The sequence below is a fragment of the Rhinichthys klamathensis genome, unplaced genomic scaffold (assembly GCF_029890125.1).
Source record: "Rhinichthys klamathensis goyatoka isolate OS25496 unplaced genomic scaffold, OSU_Roscu_1.1 h1tg000220l_1, whole genome shotgun sequence".
In the NCBI taxonomy this organism is placed as follows: Eukaryota; Metazoa; Chordata; class Actinopteri; order Cypriniformes; family Leuciscidae; genus Rhinichthys; species Rhinichthys klamathensis.
This window is the reverse complement of record NW_026606744.1, coordinates 1,191,743-1,214,980: the sequence shown is the minus strand read 5'-3', so window position 1 is coordinate 1,214,980 and position 23,238 is coordinate 1,191,743. Positions and strand designations below refer to the sequence as shown.

Below are 23,238 nucleotides of genomic sequence, written 5' to 3'. Positions count from 1 at the left end.
TGCTGTGTCAGCGAGTTAATAATAATTAACAAACAAAATAAGTTATAAGTTCAATAAGTTAATACAAACAAACAAATTTGTACTTATTCCCTCACCCAATGAGAATCGATAAGGAATCGGAATCGTTAAATTCTTATCAATTCCCATCCCTAATCAAGTGTGTCAAAATGAAAGTGAGCCAATAAGTGGTCTTCTACTGCCCTCTGCTGGTCACACAAGCTTTTGCATTCATATGTAGACATATGCTTACACACACACACACGGGATATGTTCTTGTGAAAATCTCTTTTAATGGTGTATAAGCATGCATTTAACATATTTCTTTGTGATGTAATAATATAAAACTATATTAAAACTAATAAAAAAATAGCTTTAAGCGTTTGTTTGTTAGCCAATGCTGAAAGCTGATACAAAAGATTAAAAATGTCGGTAACACTTTACAATAAGGTTCATTTATTAAACAGTAGTTAATGTATTAATTAACATGAACCATGAGCAATACATTTGTTACTGTTTTTGTTCATCTTTGTTAACATTAGTTAATACAAATCCAGCTGTTCATTGTTAGTTTATGTTAGTTCACAGTGCATTAACTAATGTTAACAAGATTTTAATAAAGTATTTGTAAATGTTGAAATTAACATTAACAAAGATTAACAAATGCTGAAGGAGTATTGTTCATTCTTAGTTAATGTTAACTACATTAGTTAACATTAACTAAGAATTCGTCGCGGGGGGCGTTCCCGAGCCCCGCGACGATAGATTTGGATCAAGAACCCCGAGAGAACCTTACCTAGCGTGCAGAGACTTTCTGTTTTCGAGTTATGAGTGAATTTGTACTTGGGGGGCGTGGCCCAACGTTATACTTTCGTTTTCAGCCTTCCTGTGACACAATTGTAAATAGTAATAAATAAAATAAATAAATGCAGTCCATAATACTCCAATAGATGAATTTGGACAAAATGTGATTGTAAATGTTAAAATAATTTTTTAATAAAGTCTACATTTCAGTTATATATAACAATATTAGGGAGTAGTATGATGAAATGACAGCAGGGGGCAGTAAAATACCACTTATTGGCTGTTATAGCCATCCAAAATCTTATAGCCATCCAATTTACACTATTATAGCCATTCAAATGAAGAAATGATACCTTTTCTGATAATTATTGATCTAGAGAGTCCAGATAATTGTACTGCACTGGTTTTAAACATTAAGATATGACAATTTTACAATCATAGATGGAAAAGGCCATTTACAGCCAATACAGGCAATTTACCATAGGAAATGCATGGTTTTAAAGCTTTTCAACAGTTATAGCGCCACCTATTGTCCGATCTCCATGAAACTCTGCATGCTTCTTCACCATGTTAGGACACATGTGCTCATCAATTTTTGTCAAGTTCTGAGTTTTTATTTATGATTTATAGGCTTTTGAGTGTATTTTGACACGCCCCTTTTCTAAATGACCCTATTATAGCCATACGAAAAATGCAAAAGTTCAACTTTTTTTCGATAATTATTGATCTAGAGAGTCCAGAGAATTGACCTAGACTGGTTTGGTTCCGATCGGGCGAAAAACCAGGGACTAGTTCGCAAAAGTAGGTTTTTAACATATTTGTGAATATTTAATGAACAATTTGATTGACAGCAATGGTTCTAGAGGCAAAGTTGTTTAGCATGAGAAGATCTATCAAATGATATGCATATTGTGGGGATGTGTGCAACACCACGTGATTACAGAGCCGTAAAACTCGTTAGCTCCAACTAGTGGCCGATTTCTTTCAAAACTCTTACAGACCTCTTGGGCCATGAGTCGAACATGCCCATCGAGTTTCGTTCCGATTGGCCTTCGTTAACCTTGTCTAATAGGTGCTCAAATTCATTGGCCAATGGCGGCCATGTTTTTTGAGTTACGCCAATTTCCTCATATACATACATGGGGCCTTGGACCAAGACACTGCATACCAATTTTCAAGTCAATCGGACTAACGGTCAGGTGGTCATAGCCCTTTTTATGTTTTTTTAATGTTATAGCGCCAACTAGTGTTCGATCGTCGCGATCTTTTTACTGTGACCTCAGACTGTCCTCATACACATGTCTCTTGAGTTTGGTGAAGATATCTCATTTACTTTTCGAGTTATAGCCATTTTAGTAAAATAGGCTCCTCCCACAACAATCATTTTACTCCCCCTAGCGACCGTGAATCGAAAATTCAACTTTTTTTCAATAATTATTGATATTCAGACTCCAGAGAACATGTATGCATTTTTTTTATTTTGATCGGGCGAAAAACCAGGGACTAGTTCGCAAAATTAGGTTTTTGACAAAATTCAAAATGGCGGAAAAATTTGCATACCGGAAATGAAATCGGAGATATACGTTTTTTACTTCAGGCCTCCAGCTTTCCAATGATATAAGACACTTGAGTCTACGACATACGGTTTAGGAGTTATGAGCGGTTTTGCGCAATTGATCGCTGTAGCGCCACCTATAGGCCAATCGGGCTCATACTTTGATAACCTCTCCTCGATTTTTGTACTACCATCTGACAAAGTTTCAACTCTCCAGCACTTACGGTTTGGGCTGCACGATGCGTTTTACAGGAGAATAATAATAATAATAATAATTAAAGCTGCAAGCAGCATTTAGCGGTGTTCAAGCAGTTAAGGCCTTTAAGGCCGTTAAACACATAAGCATTTAAGACATTAATTTTATTTAGCATACATTTAACCACTGACATAATAGATGGAAAACACCATTTACAGCCAATACAGGTAATTTACCATAGGAAATATATGGTTTTAAAGCTTTTTAACAGTTATAGCGCCACCTATGGTCCGATCTCCATGAAACTTTGCATGCTTCCTCACCATGGTATGACACATATGCTCATCAATTTTTGTGAAGTTCTGAGTTTTTATTTATGATTTATAGGCTTTTGAGTGTGTTTTGACACGCCCCTTTTTATAAATGATCCTGTTATAATAAACCAAATGGCAAATTTCAACTTTTTTTCAATAATTATTGATCTAGAGAGTCCAGAGAATTGTCCTACACTGGTCTGGTTCCGATCGGGCAAAAAACCAGGGACTAGTTCGCAAAAGTAGGTTTTTAACATATTCGTGAATATTTAATGAACGATTTGATTGACAGCAATGGTTCTAGAGGCAAAGTCGTTCACCATGAGGAGATCTATCAAATGATATGCATTTTGGGGGGATGTGTGCAACACCACGTGATTACAGAGCCGTAAAACTCGTTAGCGCCAACTAGTGGCCGATTTCTTTCAAAACTCTTACAGACCTCTTGGGCCATGAGATGAACATGCCCATCGAGTTTCGTTCCGATTGGCCTTCGTTAACCTTGTCTCATAGGTGCTTAAACTTCATTGGTCGATGGTGGCCATGTTTTTTGAGATACGCCAATATCCTTTTATACATACATGGTACCTTGGACCAAGACACTGCATACCAAATTTCGAGTCAATCGGACTAACGGTCAGGTGGCCACACCCCCTTTTATGTTTTTTTAATGTTATAGCGCCACCTAGTGTTCGATCGTCGCGATTTTTTTACTGTCACCTCAAATTGAGCTCATACATAGCTGTACCGAGTTTGGTAAAAATATCTCATTTCGTTCACGAGTTATAGCCATTATAGTAAAATAGGCTCCGCCTCCTGCGAACGTTTTGACGCCCCTTAGTGACAGTGAATCGAAATTTCAACTTTTTTTCAATAATTATTGATATTCAGACTCCAGAGAACATTTCTGCACTGGTTTGGTTCTGATCGGGCAAAAAACCTAGGACTAGTTTGCAAAAGTAGGTTTTGGACAAAACCGGAAATAGCGAAAAAATTTGCATACCGGAAATGAAATCCTTGAGGCCTTTTTTGTTCGGCTTGAGCCAAGGATTCCAATGATATAAGACACTTGAGGCTGGGACAAAGGGTTATTGAGATTTAAGGAAAATAGTGCCATTTTTTTGTTTTTTGCGCTATAGCGCCACCTATGGGCCAATCGGGCTCATAATTTGATAACCTCTCCTCGATTTTTGTACTACCTACTGGCAAAGTTTCAGAGCTCCAGCACTTACGGTTTGGGCTGCACGATGCGTTTTAGGGGAAAATAATAATAATAATTAAAGCTGCTAGCAGCATTTAGCGGTGTTCAAGCAGTTAAGGCCTTTAAGGCCGTTAAGCACAAAAGCATCAAAAGACATTAAGTTTTATGTAGCAAGCATTTAAACATTGACATCATAGATGGATTAGACCATGTTTTAGCATGATTTACCATGATATACCAAATTTAGTGTGATTTTTCATGATCTACCATGTTCCAGTATGATTTACCATGAATCTAGCATGATTTACCACAGTTTACCATCATTTACCATGTTATAGGATGATTTACCATGATATACCACATTCTAGAATGATTTACCAGGATTGTAGCATGATTTACCATGATTCATCACATTGCTAGCATGATTTGCCATGATCCACCATGTAATAGTATTTTTTACTATGATTTACCATGTTTCTATCGTGATTTACCATGATTTACCACATTGCTGCATTGATGTGAAGGGCCAATAAAAATGAAGTGATAAACTCTGACAAAAAATGATTGTGTTATAATAGTTAACATGGAAAAACTGGTTTGCTTTAGTGCTGTGATTTACTGGTGAAAATCAAGTGTGTCAAAATGAAAGTGAGCCAATAAGTGGTCTTCTACTCCCCTCTGCTGGCCACTGTACTTATTAATAAAGTGTTTTCACAAGTGCTTTTGCATTCATATGTAGACATATGCTTACACACACACACACACACACACACACACACACACATGGGATATGTTATTGTGAAAATCTCTTTTAATGGTGTATAAGCATGCATTTCACATATTTCTTTGTGATGTAATAATATAAAACTATATTAAAACTAATAAAAAAATTGCTTTAAGCGTTTGTTTGTTAGCCAATGCTGAAAGCTGATTAAAAAGATTAAAAATGTCGGTAACACTTTACAATAAGGTTCATTTATTAAACATTAGTTAATGTATTAATTAACATGAACTAACCATGAGCAATACATTTGTTACTGTTTTTGTTCATCTTTGTTAACACTAGAATGGCCACGACGGTCATTTTGACCGTTTTGAATTTTATATCTGCAATAACTTAGTTGAAAAAATAAATAAAATCCTGCTGGTACCTGACTTTTCCTAAAAGTGTCTGTATTTTCATTTAAAATGTTTTTAATATAAATTACACATAAGGCAAACAAACAAATGAACATATTTACCTATTTCGGCCATAGACGGTCATATTGACCGCACTGAATTTCGCGGTATTCTTTTGTTACATTTCTCGCGGTTGACCTTTGTCTATTAGGAAATAATTAGAAGATTCAATTGCAAAATGACAGATATGTTTATTAAGAGCTGGTCAGATGCTGGGAGAGTTAAGGTGTGCAAATGTCCGGTATGAAGCCCTTGGCAGCACAGGGACGCTGGAGTGAGTGCTGAACCAGGAGTGCTATACACGGGATGACACACGGAAAACGGATACAGGCAGGGAACAAACACGCAGGAAAAATCCACAACGATCTGACAAAGGGCCTTTCTCAATCTGTGTTCTTGTCTGTACTTGTGTCCTTGTGTTCTTGTGAAACGTCATCTTTTGTGGCCCAAGTACTGTCCCAATACACAAGTTTGCATTTTGGCAAGAACAGTTAAAAATCCCGGATGTGTTCTTGACACGCCCATTTTACCGAGGATGCATCAGTTGGTAACTTGTGTGAACTTGACGGCAGAAATATCCCAGCATTCAATTCGGCATTCGAGGAAGGAGAGGCAGGTCAATACAGCATTTCGTTTTTCTACAATTACGTACACTATTTCATCACTAAATTCACTTCTGAGAACATTTGATGCGAGAAATCAACTGTGTAGATTTCAAATATTGGCATTTTTACGAATATTTATGGCTAATCGAAATGTACTCTAACGTTTTCGGAAGTGAGAATCTCCATAAGCGCCTGCGGGTGTAACGTTAGCTATCGAGCCAACCGGCCAGTTTGCTCACAGACTCGTTTTTCCCCACAGCCAAGAGACCATTGCAGCCTGGCTGTTATCGTCAATAATTCTCGTTATGTTTGGGTACTGCAGACGGTGTCTGTGCGGGGGTATTATTGCGCAATACCAGCAAGAACACATCGTCTCAAACTGTCAGCAGCGTTCTGTGTGCTCGTCACCTTGTGAGTTAATTCTTCCAAGAACAACTAGCAAGAGCGTTCTCCCCAAGAACACAAGTCCGTTCTTTGCATTCTTGGTTTTGAGAAACACCCAAAGACTAGGCGAGAACAGTAACACTGAAAAGGGTCGAATCGCTGATCAGTTGCAGCTGGCGCCTTGATCAGAGCGCACGTGCTGATCAGCTGCATTGATCAGCGACCACGCACACACACACAACAAGACGAGAAAGGAGACAGCGAATTCATAAATCGTGACATTGTCTCTCTCACTGTCAAAAGAATATCTAAATCAGATACTTTTAGTTGTTATTATCTTGTTCTGAGTTATGTTGAAGGGATATGGAAATATAGCTCTGTTGTGAATAGGCCCTATGCGATAATTACGGGCTACTGATATTATTATTTATAAATGTATAATTAAACTTTTTAAAATGTACAGTTTGATGTTGTTTTGTTTTTAAAAGATATCCTAATACAACAAATGCATTAATCTCTCAATTGGGTATTTATCATTAAAGCTATAGAGTTTGCAATCTAACGGTCAAAATGACCGCTTGTGGCAGTTCTAGTAGTTATGGAATTCTGGCATTTCTAGTGTTAACGTTAGTTAATACAAATCCAGCTGTTCATTGTTAGTTCAGGCAAAGAACGTATATTGACAAGAAGTGAAAGCCAATAGAACGTTCCATTGCAACACCAGCGCCCAGCAGCAGCCCTACGCGTCCGCCATTTTGGGGTGAAAGCGACTCGGCAGTCATATATTATACATGTATTTAGTCCAGTGCAGAGGTCATTTTTAGGTTGAAATAATTAGGTGATTATTTTAATTCACAACAGTTAACGTTATATCCGTTAAAAAGAAGTTGCTACTAGGCTTTTCCCCCACATAACTTGAGACAGGGAAGTTTAAGGATTTAATTAATTATATTAATCTCTACATTAAGTGTGACAGGTAAGAAGAATAAAGTGATGTAAGTTCATAAAGTTATAACGTTAGACCGTTTCCCAGGAGGTACACATAACCTTACATACAAAAATAAGTTCAATGAAATAAACGAATTCAGCAAATAAATGTAATTGTACTAAAATGTAAATGTTGGACAATAAATATATAACAGCAATAGAATAGCTTTGCACTACAGTAAACTGTTTTTTTGCAGTACTATTTTATATTAATTTTCTTCTTCAGAACCGGTGCCCAGTTAACCAATTCCCTGGAACCGTTAGTATGCCTGCTTAACGATCCGCTTATCGGTTCCGCTCGTTGCAAATGTGTCATGACGTCACACACGCGCTGCGTTATTTTGATTCAGAACGCATCAAACATAACATCGAGGCAGAAGCGCTCGTTTGGTTATATTTCACGCGAAAAGACGACAATATATGAGGTGCCGTCTAGGGCTTAAATCAAACTTCATTCACGCACACATATATGAAACACTTGCATATACACGTATACTAAGTAGTCAAACATACATGTATACTGCTGAATGCTCAAACAAATACATATGAAATGCACAACGACACACCTAAAGTCGCTCACGCATACATGCAAACTCTACACACGAGATGCGCGAAACTCTCCAGGCACATACTCATATGAGACGCGCGCGCGCACACACAAACTCATATGAGACGCGCGCGCACACACAAACTCTCCACGCACATACTCATATGAGACGCGAGCACACACACACTCAAACTCGCGCACATGCTCAATGAGAGTATGACGGCGCCACATAACAATATGGTCACTTGCTGCAACACCTGTAAAATTTCCATTTCGTCAAAGGGGGGGGGGAGGGACCTCCAATATGCAGAAACATTTGGCCACACATCATGAACAGACTTTAGTCCCATGAAACTTAAACTGGAATGTCACTGTTTCTGTCACTGCGACTTCACGAACGGGTGAACACGCGCACGCAAACACACACACACATCACTTTTGAAGTAAAATTGAGGATGCAGTGCATGTAATGCATCGAGATATCAAATTGAACTGAATCGATAACATGATAATCGTAATCGAACCGAACCGTGAGACCATTGTAGGTTCACACCCCTAATACTCTGTGCTGTGTCAGCGAGTTAATAATAATTAACAAACAAAATAAGTTATAAGTTCAATAAGTTAATACAAACAAACAAATTTGTACTTATTCCCTCACCCAATGAGAATCGATAAGGAATCGGAATCGTTAAATTCTTATCAATTCCCATCCCTAATCAAGTGTGTCAAAATGAAAGTGAGCCAATAAGTGGTCTTCTACTGCCCTCTGCTGGTCACACAAGCTTTTGCATTCATATGTAGACATATGCTTACACACACACACACGGGATATGTTCTTGTGAAAATCTCTTTTAATGGTGTATAAGCATGCATTTAACATATTTCTTTGTGATGTAATAATATAAAACTATATTAAAACTAATAAAAAAATAGCTTTAAGCGTTTGTTTGTTAGCCAATGCTGAAAGCTGATAAAAAAGATTAAAAATGTCGGTAACACTTTACAATAAGGTTCATTTATTAAACAGTAGTTAATGTATTAATTAACATGAACCATGAGCAATACATTTGTTACTGTTTTTGTTCATCTTTGTTAACATTAGTTAATACAAATCCAGCTGTTCATTGTTAGTTTATGTTAGTTCACAGTGCATTAACTAATGTTAACAAGATTTTAATAAAGTATTTGTAAATGTTGAAATTAACATTAACAAAGATTAACAAATGCTGAAGGAGTATTGTTCATTCTTAGTTAATGTTAACTACATTAGTTAACATTAACTAAGAATTCGTCGCGGGGGGCGTTCCCGAGCCCCGCGACGATAGATTTGGATCAAGAACCCCGAGAGAACCTTACCTAGCGTGCAGAGACTTTCTGTTTTCGAGTTATGAGTGAATTTGTACTTGGGGGGCGTGGCCCAACGTTATACTTTCGTTTTCAGCCTTCCTGTGACACAATTGTAAATAGTAATAAATAAAATAAATAAATGCAGTCCATAATACTCCAATAGATGAATTTGGACAAAATGTGATTGTAAATGTTAAAATAATGATTTAATAAAGTCTACATTTCAGTTATATATAACAATATTAGGGAGTAGTATGATGAAATGACAGCAGGGGGCAGTAAAATACCACTTATTGGCTGTTATAGCCATCCAAAATCTTATAGCCATCCAATTTACACTATTATAGCCATTCAAATGAAGAAATGATACCTTTTCTGATAATTATTGATCTAGAGAGTCCAGATAATTGTACTGCACTGGTTTTAAACATTAAGATATGACAATTTTACAATCATAGATGGAAAAGGCCATTTACAGCCAATACAGGCAATTTACCATAGGAAATGCATGGTTTTAAAGCTTTTCAACAGTTATAGCGCCACCTATTGTCCGATCTCCATGAAACTTTGCATGCTTCTTCACCATGGTATGACACATATGCTCATCAATTTTTGTCAAGTTCTGAGTTTTTATTTATGATTTATAGGCTTTTGAGTGTATTTTGACACGCCCCTTTTCTAAATGACCCTATTATAGCCATACGAAAAATGCAAAAGTTCAACTTTTTTTCGATAATTATTGATCTAGAGAGTCCAGAGAATTGACCTAGACTGGTTTGGTTCCGATCGGGCGAAAAACCAGGGACTAGTTCGCAAAAGTAGGTTTTTAACATATTTGTGAATATTTAATGAACGATTTGATTGACAGCAATGGTTCTAGAGGCAAAGTTGTTTAGCATGAGAAGATCTATCAAATGATATGCATATTGTGGGGATGTGTGCAACACCACGTGATTACAGAGCCGTAAAACTCGTTAGCTCCAACTAGTGGCCGATTTCTTTCAAAACTCTTACAGACCTCTTGGGCCATGAGTCGAACATGCCCATCGAGTTTCGTTCCGATCGGCCTTCGTTAACCTTGTCTAATAGGTGCTCAAATTCATTGGCCAATGGCGGCCATGTTTTTTGAGTTACGCCAATTTCCTCATACACATACATGGGGCCTTGGACCAAGACACTGCATACCAATTTTCAAGTCAATCGGACTAACGGTCAGGTGGTCATAGCCCTTTTTATGTTTTTTTAATGTTATAGCGCCAACTAGTGTTCGATCGTCGCGATCTTTTTACTGTGACCTCAGACTGTCCTCATACACATGTCTCTTGAGTTTGGTGAAGATATCTCATTTACTTTTCGAGTTATAGCCATTTTAGTAAAATAGGCTCCTCCCACAACAATCATTTTACTCCCCCTAGCGACCGTGAATCGAAAATTCAACTTTTTTTCAATAATTATTGATATTCAGACTCCAGAGAACATGTATGCATTTTTTTTATTTTGATCGGGCGAAAAACCAGGGACTAGTTCGCAAAATTAGGTTTTTGACAAAATTCAAAATGGCGGAAAAATTTGCATACCGGAAATGAAATCGGAGATATACGTTTTTTACTTCAGGCCTCCAGCTTTCCAATGATATAAGACACTTGAGTCTACGACATACGGTTTAGGAGTTATGAGCGGTTTTGCGCAATTGATCGCTGTAGCGCCACCTATAGGCCAATCGGGCTCATACTTTGATAACCTCTCCTCGATTTTTGTACTACCATCTGACAAAGTTTCAACTCTCCAGCACTTACGGTTTGGGCTGCACGATGCGTTTTACAGGAGAATAATAATAATAATAATAATAATAATTAAAGCTGCTAGCAGCATTTAGCGGTGTTCAAGCAGTTAAGGCCTTTAAGGCCGTTAAGCACAAAAGCATCAAAAGACATTAAGTTTTATGTAGCAATCATTTAACTATTGACATCATAGATGGAATAGACCATGTTTTAGCATGATTTACCATGATATACCACATTTCAGTGTGATTGTTCATGATTTACTATGTTACAGTGTGATTTACCATAGTTTACTATGATATACCGAGTTCTAGTATGATTCACCATGGTTTACCCTGTTCTTGCATGATTTACCACAATTGAACACATTCTAGTAGCCTATGATGTAATATGATATGCTAGCACACATACACACACACACACACACAAATAAAGACAAATGTTGTTGTTGTGGTTTTCAATGCTATTGGGATGTGTCATTATGAAAATATACTTTAATGGTCTATAAGCATTTCACATAATGTGTTTGTAAACTATTAATCAGATTATTTTGCATTTATTCAGAAACCTAGGACTACACACACACATTCTGTTGTAGATACAGATATTTGAACTATGTGATGGAAAAAAGAAATGTTTACTGCAATTGTTACAATTAATTATAGAGGCAAATTTTGTCCGATTTGTCTGAAATTTTTCAATGCTGTTCAGACTGATATTAGACATGTTCTTGACCTTTTTTAAAGAAGATCTGAGCATTCATTTAAGAGATCAGCATTTACAGTCAATACAGGCAATTTACCATAGGAAATATATGGTTTTAAAACTTTTTGACAGTTATAGCACCAACTATGGTCCGATCTCCATGAAACTTTGCATGCTTCTTCACCAAGTTATTACACATATGCTCACCAATTTTTGTGAAGTTCTGAGTTTTTATTTATGATTTATAGGCTTTTGAGTGTATTTTGACACACCCCCTTTTCTTAATGACCCTGTTACAGTGAACCAAAGGGCAAAGTTCAACATTTTTTTGATAATTATTGATCTAGAGAGTCCAGAGAATTGTCCTAGACTGGTTTGGTTCCGATCGGGCGAAAAACCAGGGACTAGTTTGCGAAAGTAGGTTTTTAACATATTTGTGAATATTTAATGAATGATTTGATTGACAGCAATGGATTTAGAGGCAAAGTTGTTCAACATGAGGAGATCTATCAAATTATATGCATATTATGGGAAACACCACGTGATGTGTGCAACACCACGTGATTACAGAGCCATAAAACTCGTTAGCGCCAACTAGTGGCCGATTTCTTTCAAAACTCTTACAGACCTCTTGGGCCATGAGTCGAACATGCCCATCGAGTTTCGTTCCGATTGGCCTCCGTTAACCTCGTCTCACAGGTGCTCAAATTTCATTGGCCGATGGCGGCCATGTTTTTTGAGATACGCCAATGTCCTCATACACATACATGGGGCCTTGGACCAAGACACTGCATACCAATTTTCAAGTCAATCGGACTAACGGTCACGTGGTCATAGCCCTATTTATGTTTTTTTAATGTTATAGCGCCACCTAGCGGTAGATCGACGCATTTTTTTTACTGTGACCACAAACTGTCCTCCTACACATGTGTGTCAAGTTTGGTGAAGATATCTTATTTACTTCTGGAGTTATAGCCATTTAAGTAAAATAGGCTCCTCCCACAACGTTTATTTTGCGCCCCCTAGCGACCAGAAATCGAAATTTCGACTTTTTTTCGATAATTATTGATATTCAGACTCCAAAGAACATGTATGCACTGGTTTGGTTCCGATCGGGCGAAAAACCAGGGACTAGTTCGCAAAAGTAGTTTTTTGACAAAATTCAAAATGGCGGAAAAATTTGCATACCGCAAATGAAATCGGAGATATACGTTTTTTAAGTCAGAAGTCCAGCTTTCCAATGATATAAGACACTTGAGTCTACGACATACGGTCTAGGAGTTATGATCACTTTCGCGCTTTTGTTGCTATAGCGCCACCTATGGGCCAATCGGGCTCATACTCTCTCAACCTCTCCTCGATTTCTGTGCTACCTTAATCCCAAATATCAAGTCTCTAGCACTTACGGTTTGGGCTGTACGATGCGTTTTAGCGGAGAATAATAATAATAAAAATCAGTACAAATACAATAGGTTTTCAGCACTTCGTGCTTGAACACCTAATAATAATAAAAATCAGTACAAATACAATAGGTTTTCAGCACTTCGTGCTTGAACACCTAATAATAAAAATCCTTACAATTACAATAGGTTTTCAGCACTTCGTGCTTGAACACCTAATAATTAAAGCTGCTAGCAGCATTTAGCGGTGTTCAAGCAGTTAAGGCCTTTAAGGCCGTTAAGCACAAAAGCATCAAAAGACATTAAGTTTTATGTAGCAAGCATTTAACCATTGACATCATAGATGGAATAGACCATGTTTTAGCATGATTTACCATGATATACCAAATTTAGTGTGATTTTTCATGATCTACCATGTTCCAGTATGATTTATCATGAATCTAGCATGATTTACCACAGTTTACCATCATTTACCATGTTATAGGATGATTTACCATGATATACCACATTCTAGAATGATTTACCAGGATTGTAGCATGATTTACCATGATTCATCACATTGCTAGCATGATTTGCCATGATCCACCATGTAATAGTATTTTTTACTATGATTTACCATGTTTCTATCGTGATTTACCATGATTTACCACATTGCTGCATTGATGTGAAGGGCCAATAAAAATGAAGTGATAAACTCTGACAAAAAATGATTGTGTTATAATAGTTAACATGGAAAAACTGGTTTGCTTTAGTGCTGTGATTTACTGGTGAAAATCAAGTGTGTCAAAATGAAAGTGAGCCAATAAGTGGTCTTCTACTGCCCTCTGCTGGCCACTGTACTTATTAATAAAGTGTTTTCACAAGTGCTTTTGCATTCATATGTAGACATATGCTTACACACACACACACACACACACACATGGGATATGTTATTGTGAAAATCTCTTTTAATGGTGTATAAGCATGCATTTCACATATTTCTTTGTGATGTAATAATATAAAACTATATTAAAACTAATAAAAAAATTGCTTTAAGCGTTTGTTTGTTAGCCAATGCTGAAAGCTGATAAAAAAAGATTAAAAATGTCGGTAACACTTTACAATAAGGTTCATTTATTAAACATTAGTTAATGTATTAATTAACATGAACTAACCATGAGCAATACATTTGTTCCTGTTTTTGTTCATCTTTGTTAACACTAGAATGGCCACGACGGTCATTTTGACCGTTTTGAATTTTATATCTGCAATAACTTTGTTGAAAAAAAAAAAAATCTCCTGCTGGTACCTGACTTTTCCTAAAAGTGTCTGTATTTTCATTTAAAATGTTTTTAATATAAATTACACATAAGGCAAACAAACAAATGAACATATTTACCTATTTCGGCCATAGACGGTCATATTGACCGCACTGAATTTCGCGGTATTCTTTTGTTACATTTCTCGCGGTTGACCTTTGTCTATTAGGAAATAATCAGAAGATTCAATTGCAAAATGACAGATATGTTTATTGAGAGCTGGTCAGATGCTGGGAGAGTTAAGGTGTGCAAATGTCCGGTATGAAGCCCTTGGCAGCACAGGGACGCTGGAGTGAGTGCTGAACCAGGAGTGTTGAACACGGGATGACACACGGAAAACGTATACAGGCAGGGAACAAACACGCAGGAAAAATCCACAACGATCTGACAAAGGGCCTTTCTCAATCTGTGTTCTTGTCTGTACTTGTGTCCTTGTGTTCTTGTGAAACGTCATCTTTTGTGGCCCAAGTACTGTCCCAATACACAAGTTTGCATTTTGGCAAGAACAGTTAAAAATCCCGGATGTGTTCTTGACACGCCCATTTTACCAAGGATGCATCGGTTGGTAACTTGTGTTGACTTGACGGCAGAAATATCCCAGCATTCAATTCGGCATTCGAGGAAGGAGAGGCAGGTCAATACAGTATTTCGTTTTTCTACAATTACGTACACTATTTCATCACTAAATTCACTTCTGAGAACATTTGATGCGAGAAATCAACTGTGTAGATTTCAAATATTGGCATTTTTACGAAAATGTATGGCTAATCGAAAATGTGCTCAAACGTTTTCGGAAGTGAGAATCTCCATAAGCGCCTGCGGGTGTAACGTCAGCTATCGAGCCAACCGGCCAGTTTGCTCACAGACTCGTTTTTCCCCACAGCCAAGAGACCATTGCAGCCTGGCTGTTATCGTCAATAATTCTCGTTATGTTTGGGTACTGCAGACGGTGTCTGTGCGGGGGTATTATTGCGCAATACCAGCAAGAACACATCGTCTCAAACTGTCAGCAGCGTTCTGTGTGCTCGTTAGCTTGTGAGTTCATTCTTCCAAGAACAACTAGCAAGAGCGTTCTCCCCAAGAACACAAGTCCGTTCTTTGCATTCTTGGTTTTGAGAAACACCCAAAGACTAGGCGAGAACAGTAACACTGAAAAGGGTCGAATCGCTGATCAGTTGCAGCTGGCGCCTTGATCAGAGCGCACGTGCTGATCAGCTGCATTGATCAGCGACCACGCACACACACACACAACAAGACGAGAAAGGAGACAGCGAATTCATAAACCGTGACATTGTCTCTCTCACTGTCAAAAGAATATCTAAATAAGATACTTTTAGTTGTTATTATCTTGTTCTGAGTTATGTTGAAGGGATATGGAAATATAGCTCTGTTGTGAATAGGCCCTATGCGATAATTACGGGCTACTGATATTATTATTTATAAATGTATAATTAAACTTTTTAAAATGTACAGTTTGGTGTTGTTTTGTTTTTAAAAGATATCCTAATACAACAAATGCATTAATCTCTCAATTGGGTATTTATCATTAAAGATATAGAGTTTGCAATCTAACGGTCAAAATGACCGCTTGTGGCAGTTCTAGTAGTTATGGAATTCTGGCACTTCTAGTGTTAACGTTAGTTAATACAAATCCAGCTGTTCATTGTTAGTTCAGGCAAAGAACGTATATTGACAAGAAGTGAAAGCCAATAGAACGTTCCATTGCAACACCAGCGCCCAGCAGCAGCCCTACGCGTCCGCCATTTTGGGGTGAAAGCGACTCGGCAGTCATATATTATACATATATTTAGTCCAGTGCAGAGGTCATTTTTAGGTTGAAATAATTAGGTGATTATTTTAATTTACAACAGTTAACGTTATATCCGTTAAAAAGAAGTTGCTACTAGGCTTTTCCCCCACATAACTTGAGACAGGGAAGTTTAAGGATTTAATTAATTATATTAATCTCTACATTAAGTTTGACAGGTAAGAAGAATAAAGTGATGTAAGTTCATAAAGTTATAACGTTAGACCGTTTCCCAGGAGGTACACATAACCTTACATACAAAAATAAGTTCAATGAAATAAATGAATTCAGCAAATAAATGTAATTGTACTAAAATGTAAATGTTGGACAATAAATATATAACAGCAATAGAATAGCTTTACAGTAAACTGGTTTTTTTGCAGTACTATTTTATATTAATGACCGTTAAAGCAAGCCTATGTAAACAAAAAAACACAGATAACGGACACACCAATGCATCATGTTAAGATCATCATGTTTGTAGCACGATCCAGGGGATTAAAACGTACAAAATATATTTCAGGCCTAGTGGAGTTGGTAACTAATAATAGTAGTAAATGTGTAAAGTTGCATAAAAATGCAAGAAAAACTACCTAAAAAACTGTTATCTGTGCTGTTGCCCAGTAACTCCAGTTGGAATTTTCACCCCAAAATGGCGGCCGCGCCACCTAGCGGCTGTTACCAGAAAAGCATCGGAGTTTCGCCTCTTGTTCTTCTATACTCTTTGGTTCAGGTTAGTTCACAGTGCATTAACTAATGTTAACAAGATTTTAATAAAGTATTTGTAAATGTTGAAATTAACATTAACAAAGATTAACAAATGCTGAAGGAGTATTGTTCATTCTTAGTTAATGTTAACTACATTAGTTAACATTAACTAAGAATGAACAATACTCCTTCAGCATTTGTATAATGCTGCTGCTCCATCTATTGGATAACAGTGGTATTACAGACTATATACAGTTGAAATAAATGAATGGAAATTTGGTTTTCACTTATATCTCGGGAACGAGATAATGAAAAAATTATCTAAAGATTGGGGGCGTTCCCGAGCCCCGCGACGATAGATTTGGATCAAGAACCCCGAGAGAACCTTACCATTAAAATTTGAGCGTGCAGCGACTTTCTGTTTTCGAGTTATGAGTGAATTTGTCCTTGGGGGGCGTGGCCCAACGTTATACTTTCGTTTTCAGCCTTCCTGTGACACAATTGTAAATAGTAATAAATAAAATAAATAAATGCAGTCCATAATACTCCAATAGATGAATTTGGACAAAATGTGATTGTAAATGTTGAAATAATGATTTTAGAAATTCTAAATATGAATTATAAAACAATATTAGGGAGTAGTATGATGAAATGACAGCAAGGGGCAGTAAAATACCACTTTGGTATTTTTTTAATAAAAAAATAGCTTTAAGCATTTGTTTGTTAGCCAATGCTGAAAGCTGATTAAAAAAAAGATTAAAAATGTCGGTAACACTTTACAATAAGGTTAATTTATTAAACATTAATGTATTAATTAACATTAACTAACCATGAACAATACATTTGTTACTGTTTTTGTTCATCTTTGTTAACGTTAGTTAATACAAATCCAGCTGTTCATTGTTAGTTCATGTTAGTTCACAGTGCATTAACTAATGTTAACAAGATTTAAATAAAGTATTTGTAAATGTTGAAATTAACATTAACAAAGATTAACAAATGCTGAAGGAGTATTGTTCATTCTTAGTTAATGTTAACTACATTAGTTAGCATTAACTAAGAATGAACAATACTCCTTCAGCATTTGTATAATACTGCTGCTCCATCTATTGGACAACAGTGGTATTACAGACTATAAACAGTTGTATAAATAAAAACTTTCGTTTTCAGCCTTCCTGTGACACAATTGTAAAGAGTAATAAATAAAATAAATAAATGCAGTCCATAATACTCCAATAGATGCATTTTTACAAAATGTGATAGTAAATGTTAAAATAATGATTTTAGAAAGTCTAAATATGAACTATAACAATATTAGGGAGTAGTATGATGAAAATGACAGCAGGGGGCAGTAAAATATCACTTTGTTAGCCATGCTTGACCTTTTTTTAAGAAGCTATGAGCATTCATTGAAAAGATATTGGCTTTCGGTCAAGGCTACATATTGAAGTGACCCTATTTTAGTCATCCAAATGTTATACATTACAAGTTATACATTTTCTGATAATTATTGTTCTAGAGAGTACAGAGCAATAGATGAATTTGGACAAAATGTGATTGTAAATGTTAAAATAATGATTTAATAAAGTCTAAATTTCAATTATATATAACAATTTTAGGGAGTAGTATGATGAAATGACAGCAGGGGGCAGTAAAATACCACTTATTGGCTGTTATAGCCATCCAAAATGTTATAGCCATCCAATTTACACTATTACAGCCATTCAAATGAAGAAATTACACCTTTTCTGATAATTATTGATCTAGAGAGTCCAGATAATTGTACTGCACTGGTTTTAAACATTAAGATATGGAAATTTTACGATCATAGATGGAAAAGACCATTTACAGCCAATAGAGGCAATTTACCATAGGAAATATATGGTTTTAAAGCTTTTTAACAGTTATAGCGCCACCTATGGTCCGATCTCCATGAAACTTTGCATGCTTCCTCAACATGGTATGACACATATGCTCATCAATTTTTGTCAAGTTCTGAGTTTTCATTTATGATTTATAGGCTTTTGAGTGTATTTTGACACGCCCCTTTTCTAAATGACCCTGTTACAGTGAACCAAAGGGCAAAGTTAAACTTTTTTTTGATAATTATTGATCTAGAGAGTCCAGAGAATTGTCCTAGACTGGTCTGGTTTTGATCGGGCGAAAAACCAGGGACTAGTTCGCAAAAGTAGGTTTTTAACATATTCGTGAATATTTAATGAACGATTTGATTGACAGCAATGGTTCTAGAGGCAAAGTTGTTAACCATGAGGATATCTATAAAATGATATGCATTTTGGGGGGATGTGTGCAACACCACGTGATTACAGAGCCGTAAAACTCGTTAGCGCCAACTAGTGGCCGATTTCTTTCAAAACTCTTACAGACCTCTTAGGCCATGAGTCGAACATGCCCATCGAGTTTCGTTCCGATTGGCCTCCGTTAACCTCGTCTCATAGGGGCTCCAACTTCATTGGTCAATGGCGGCCATGTTTTTTGAGATACGCCAATGTCCTCATAGACATACATGGGGCCTTGGACCAAGACACTGCATACCAATTTTCAAGTCAATCGGACTAACGGTCAGTCCTTTATATGTTTTTTTCATGTTATAGCGCCACCTAGTGTTCGATCGTCGCGATTTTTTTACTGTGACCTCAGATTGAACTCATGCACAACTGTACCAAGTTTGGTGAACCTACCTAATTTACTTCTGGAGTTATAGTCGTTTTCGTAAAATAGGCTCCTCCCACAACGTTCTTTTTGCGCCCCCTAGCGACCGGAAATCGAAATTTCAACTTTTTTACGATTATAATTTATATTCAAACTCCACAGAACATTTGTGCACTGGTTTGGTTCCGATCGGGCAAAAAATCAGGGACTAGTTCGCAAAAGTCGTTTTTTGACAAAATTCAAAATGGCGGAAAATCTATCATGACGGAAATGAAATCGGAGATATACGTTTTTTAAGTCAGGAGTCCAGCTTTCCAATGATATAAGACACTTGAGTCTACGATTTACGGTCTAGGAGTTATGAGCAGTTTTGCGCAATTGGTTGCTATAGCGCCACCTATGGGCCAATCGGGCTCATAATTTGATAAGCTCTCCTCGATTTTTGTACTACCATCTGACAAAGTTTCAAGTCTCTAGCACTTACGGTTTGGTCTGCACGATGCGTTTTACGGCAGAAGAATAATAATAATAACTAGCAGCATTTAGCGGTGTTCAAGCAGTTAAGGCCTTTAAGGCCGTTAAGCATAAAAGCATCAAAAGACTTTAAGTTTTATTTAGCATACATTTAACCACTGACATAATTGATGGAAAAGACCATTTACAGCCAAAACAGGCAATTTACCATAGGAAATATATGGTTTTAAAGCTTTTTAACAGTTATAGCGCCACCTATGGTCCGATCTCCATAAAATTTTGCATGCTTGTTAATGATGGTATGTCACATATGCTCACCAATTATTGTGAAGTTCTGAGTTTTTATTTAGGATTTATAGGCTTTTGAGTGTATTTTGCCACGCCCATTTTCTAAATGACCCTGTTATAGCAAACCAAAGGGAAAAGTTCAACTTTTTTTCAATAATTATTGATCTAGAGAGTCCAGAGAATTGTCCTAGACTGGTTTGGTTTTGATCGGGCGAAAAACCAGGGACTAGTTCGCAAAAGTAGGTTTTTAACATATTCGTGAATATTTAATGAACGATTTGATTGACAGCAATGGTTCTAGAGGCAAAGTTGTTCACAATGAGGAGATCTATCAAATGATATGCATTTTGGGGGGATGTGTGCAACACCACGTGATTACAGAGCCGTAAAACTCGTTAGCGCCAACTAGTGGCCGATTTCTTTCAAAACTCTTACAGACCTCTTGGGCCATGAGTCGAACATGCCCATCGAGTTTCGTTACAATTGGCCTCCGTTAACCTCATCTCAACTTCATTGGTCGATGGCGGCCATGTTTTTTGAGATACGCCAATGTCCTCTTACACATACATGGGGCCTTGGACCAAGACACTGCATACCAATTTTCAGGTCAATCGGACTAACGGTCAGCCCTTTATATGTTTTTTTCATGTTATAGCGCCACCTAGTGTTCGATCGTTGCGATTTTTTTACTGTGACCTCAGATTGAACTCATTCACATGTGTACCAAGTTTGGTGAAGCTATCTCATTTCCTTATCGAGTTATAGCCATTTTAGTAAAATAGGCTCCTCCCACAATGTTCATTTTGCGCCCCCTAGCGACCGAAAATCGAAATTTCAACTTTTTTTCAATAATTATTAACATTCAGACTCCAAAGAACATTTCTGCACTGGTTTGGTTCCGATCGGACAAAAAACCAGGGACTAGTTCGCAAAAGTAGTTTTTTGACAAAATTCAAAATGGCGGAAAATCTATATTGGCGGAAATTAAATCGGAGATATACGTTTTTTTCGTCAGGTGACCAGCTTTCCAGTGATATAAGACACTTGAGTCTACGACTTACGGTCTAGGAGTTATGAGCAGTTTTGTGCAATTGGTTGCTATAGCGCCACCTATGGGCCAATCGGGCTCATAATTTGATAACCTCTCCTCGATTTTTGTACTACCTACTGGCCAAGTTTCAAGTCTCTAGCACTTACGGTTTGGGCTGCACGATGCGTTTTACGGCGGAAGAAAAATAATAATAATAATAATAATAATAAAAATCAGTACAAATACAATAGGTTTTCAGCACTTCGTGCTTGAACACCTAATAATAAAAATCCTTACAATTACAATAGGTTTTCAGCACTTCGTGCTTGAACACCTAATAATAATGTATTATTTACATTACATTAAGTATATATCATGGTAATATTTGTTGGACTCTGTGCGTTCACACCCTCACCGGCGAGAGCGGCGAAATTCGCTCTCGCCGCCCTGCCAACAACAACGTAGAAAGATTCGTGGACGCTCTGATGCTCTGATGTAGATCGAATGCTTGGTCTTTTTTAAAAACTGTATTTAAAGGGGCCGCAAAGAAAACAAGCATGTCGATCGTTATTTGTGCAGACTGACCAAGTAGGGTATAAGTTAACCTCATGGAATCTTTTAAATGTGAAAGTAAGAAATTGATCGATGGAAAGAACTTAAAGGGATACTCCACCCAAAAATGAAAATTCTGTCATCATTTACTCACCCTCAAGTTGTTGCAAACCTGTATGAGTTTCTTTCTTCTGCTGAACACAAAGGAAGATATTTTGAAGAACGATTGGAACCAAACAGTTGTTTGGCACCATTGACTTCCATAGTAGAAAAAAAAAAAATACTATGGAAGTCAATGGTGCCAAAGTTCCAATCGTTCTTCAAAATATCTTCCTTTGTGTTCGTCAGAAGAAAGTAGCTCTGTCATGTATTTATTATTCATAAAAAAATTTTTTTTTGTTTTAAATAAAAAAATTGGTGATTGTTAAGAATGTAATGTCACAATGCAAATATATTGTTCATATATACATAAAGCCACTGATTTTTTTCTTTGGGGTGAAATGTGACCAATGGCGTATTTTGTTTCACCCATCCAGTTTGGCACTCCAGAGTTTTGGGTTGTTAGTTTTGTTCCATACACTTGACAGCTCACACACTGTCAACCTTCCCATACCATCCTCTGATGGGAACCACAATTCTAAGTTTAGCTGCCCTTTCAGCTTGGGATCATACAGGCAGCCAATCAGATTGCTCTGAGCTCTCGTCATTTGTGCAGTGAAAACACAGGCCTTTAAGACTGCATAACTGGCACAAAGACTAGAGAACACAGGGCCTCATGACAGTCCATTCTGTGCGAGTGTACCTCTCAGAAGTGGGAGGGCACAGTCCTGCAGCTCCATAACAACACCCTCCAACACAGGCAACATGGGAGTAATGTCCAACAGAACCAAAACCAGGGGCTGAAAGAGAGAGGGAAAGTGAACGTTAGTGCATTACTTGCACAACTGTCACAATATAGTTTTGACCTGCACCTAAGTATTAATCACATCAGACATGGACTGTCAAAGACATATATGGTGCCTATTCCTGGAATTAGTCAAACAGCATGAATGATATACAACATCCTTTAATTGGATGTGACGGGACATTACATAAGCCAAATCCTGCCTTTACCTGATCTTTACCGAAGACATCTCCCTTTGCGATTCCGTACAGCAGAGAGTATGCGATCTGCCCTGCGGCGCCGGTAACCAGGACTCTAATAGGCTCAGCCTACAGCGAAACAAGAGAGATAGAATTATAAACAATAGATGTCATGTAAGGTAGCAAAGAAAATAACTGATCTTAATCAACCACTCAGGACAGAGAAGCTCAGGAGGCTCACCACGAACATAAATAGTCCTGGCAAACTCTGCCAGAATGAAGTGCTGAGTGGGATATTTTTAAACTGGGAGACATTTATA

At 37.2% G+C, this 23,238-nt stretch overlaps 1 protein-coding gene across 1 annotated transcript in view; it reads right to left on the bottom strand.

The window, feature by feature from the left end:
• The window catches only part of mdh1ab (malate dehydrogenase 1Ab, NAD (soluble)), a 37,567-nt gene that overhangs the window by 13,801 nt on the left and 528 nt on the right, over window positions 1-23,238 (bottom strand). Inside the window, exons 2-3 of the mRNA XM_056264316.1 lie at window positions 22,949-23,047; window positions 22,638-22,734 (exon numbers count right to left, since the gene is read on the bottom strand). Coding sequence (XP_056120291.1) covers window positions 22,638-22,734; window positions 22,949-23,047 — 196 coding nt within the window. The remainder of the gene's footprint in view (window positions 1-22,637; window positions 22,735-22,948; window positions 23,048-23,238) is intronic.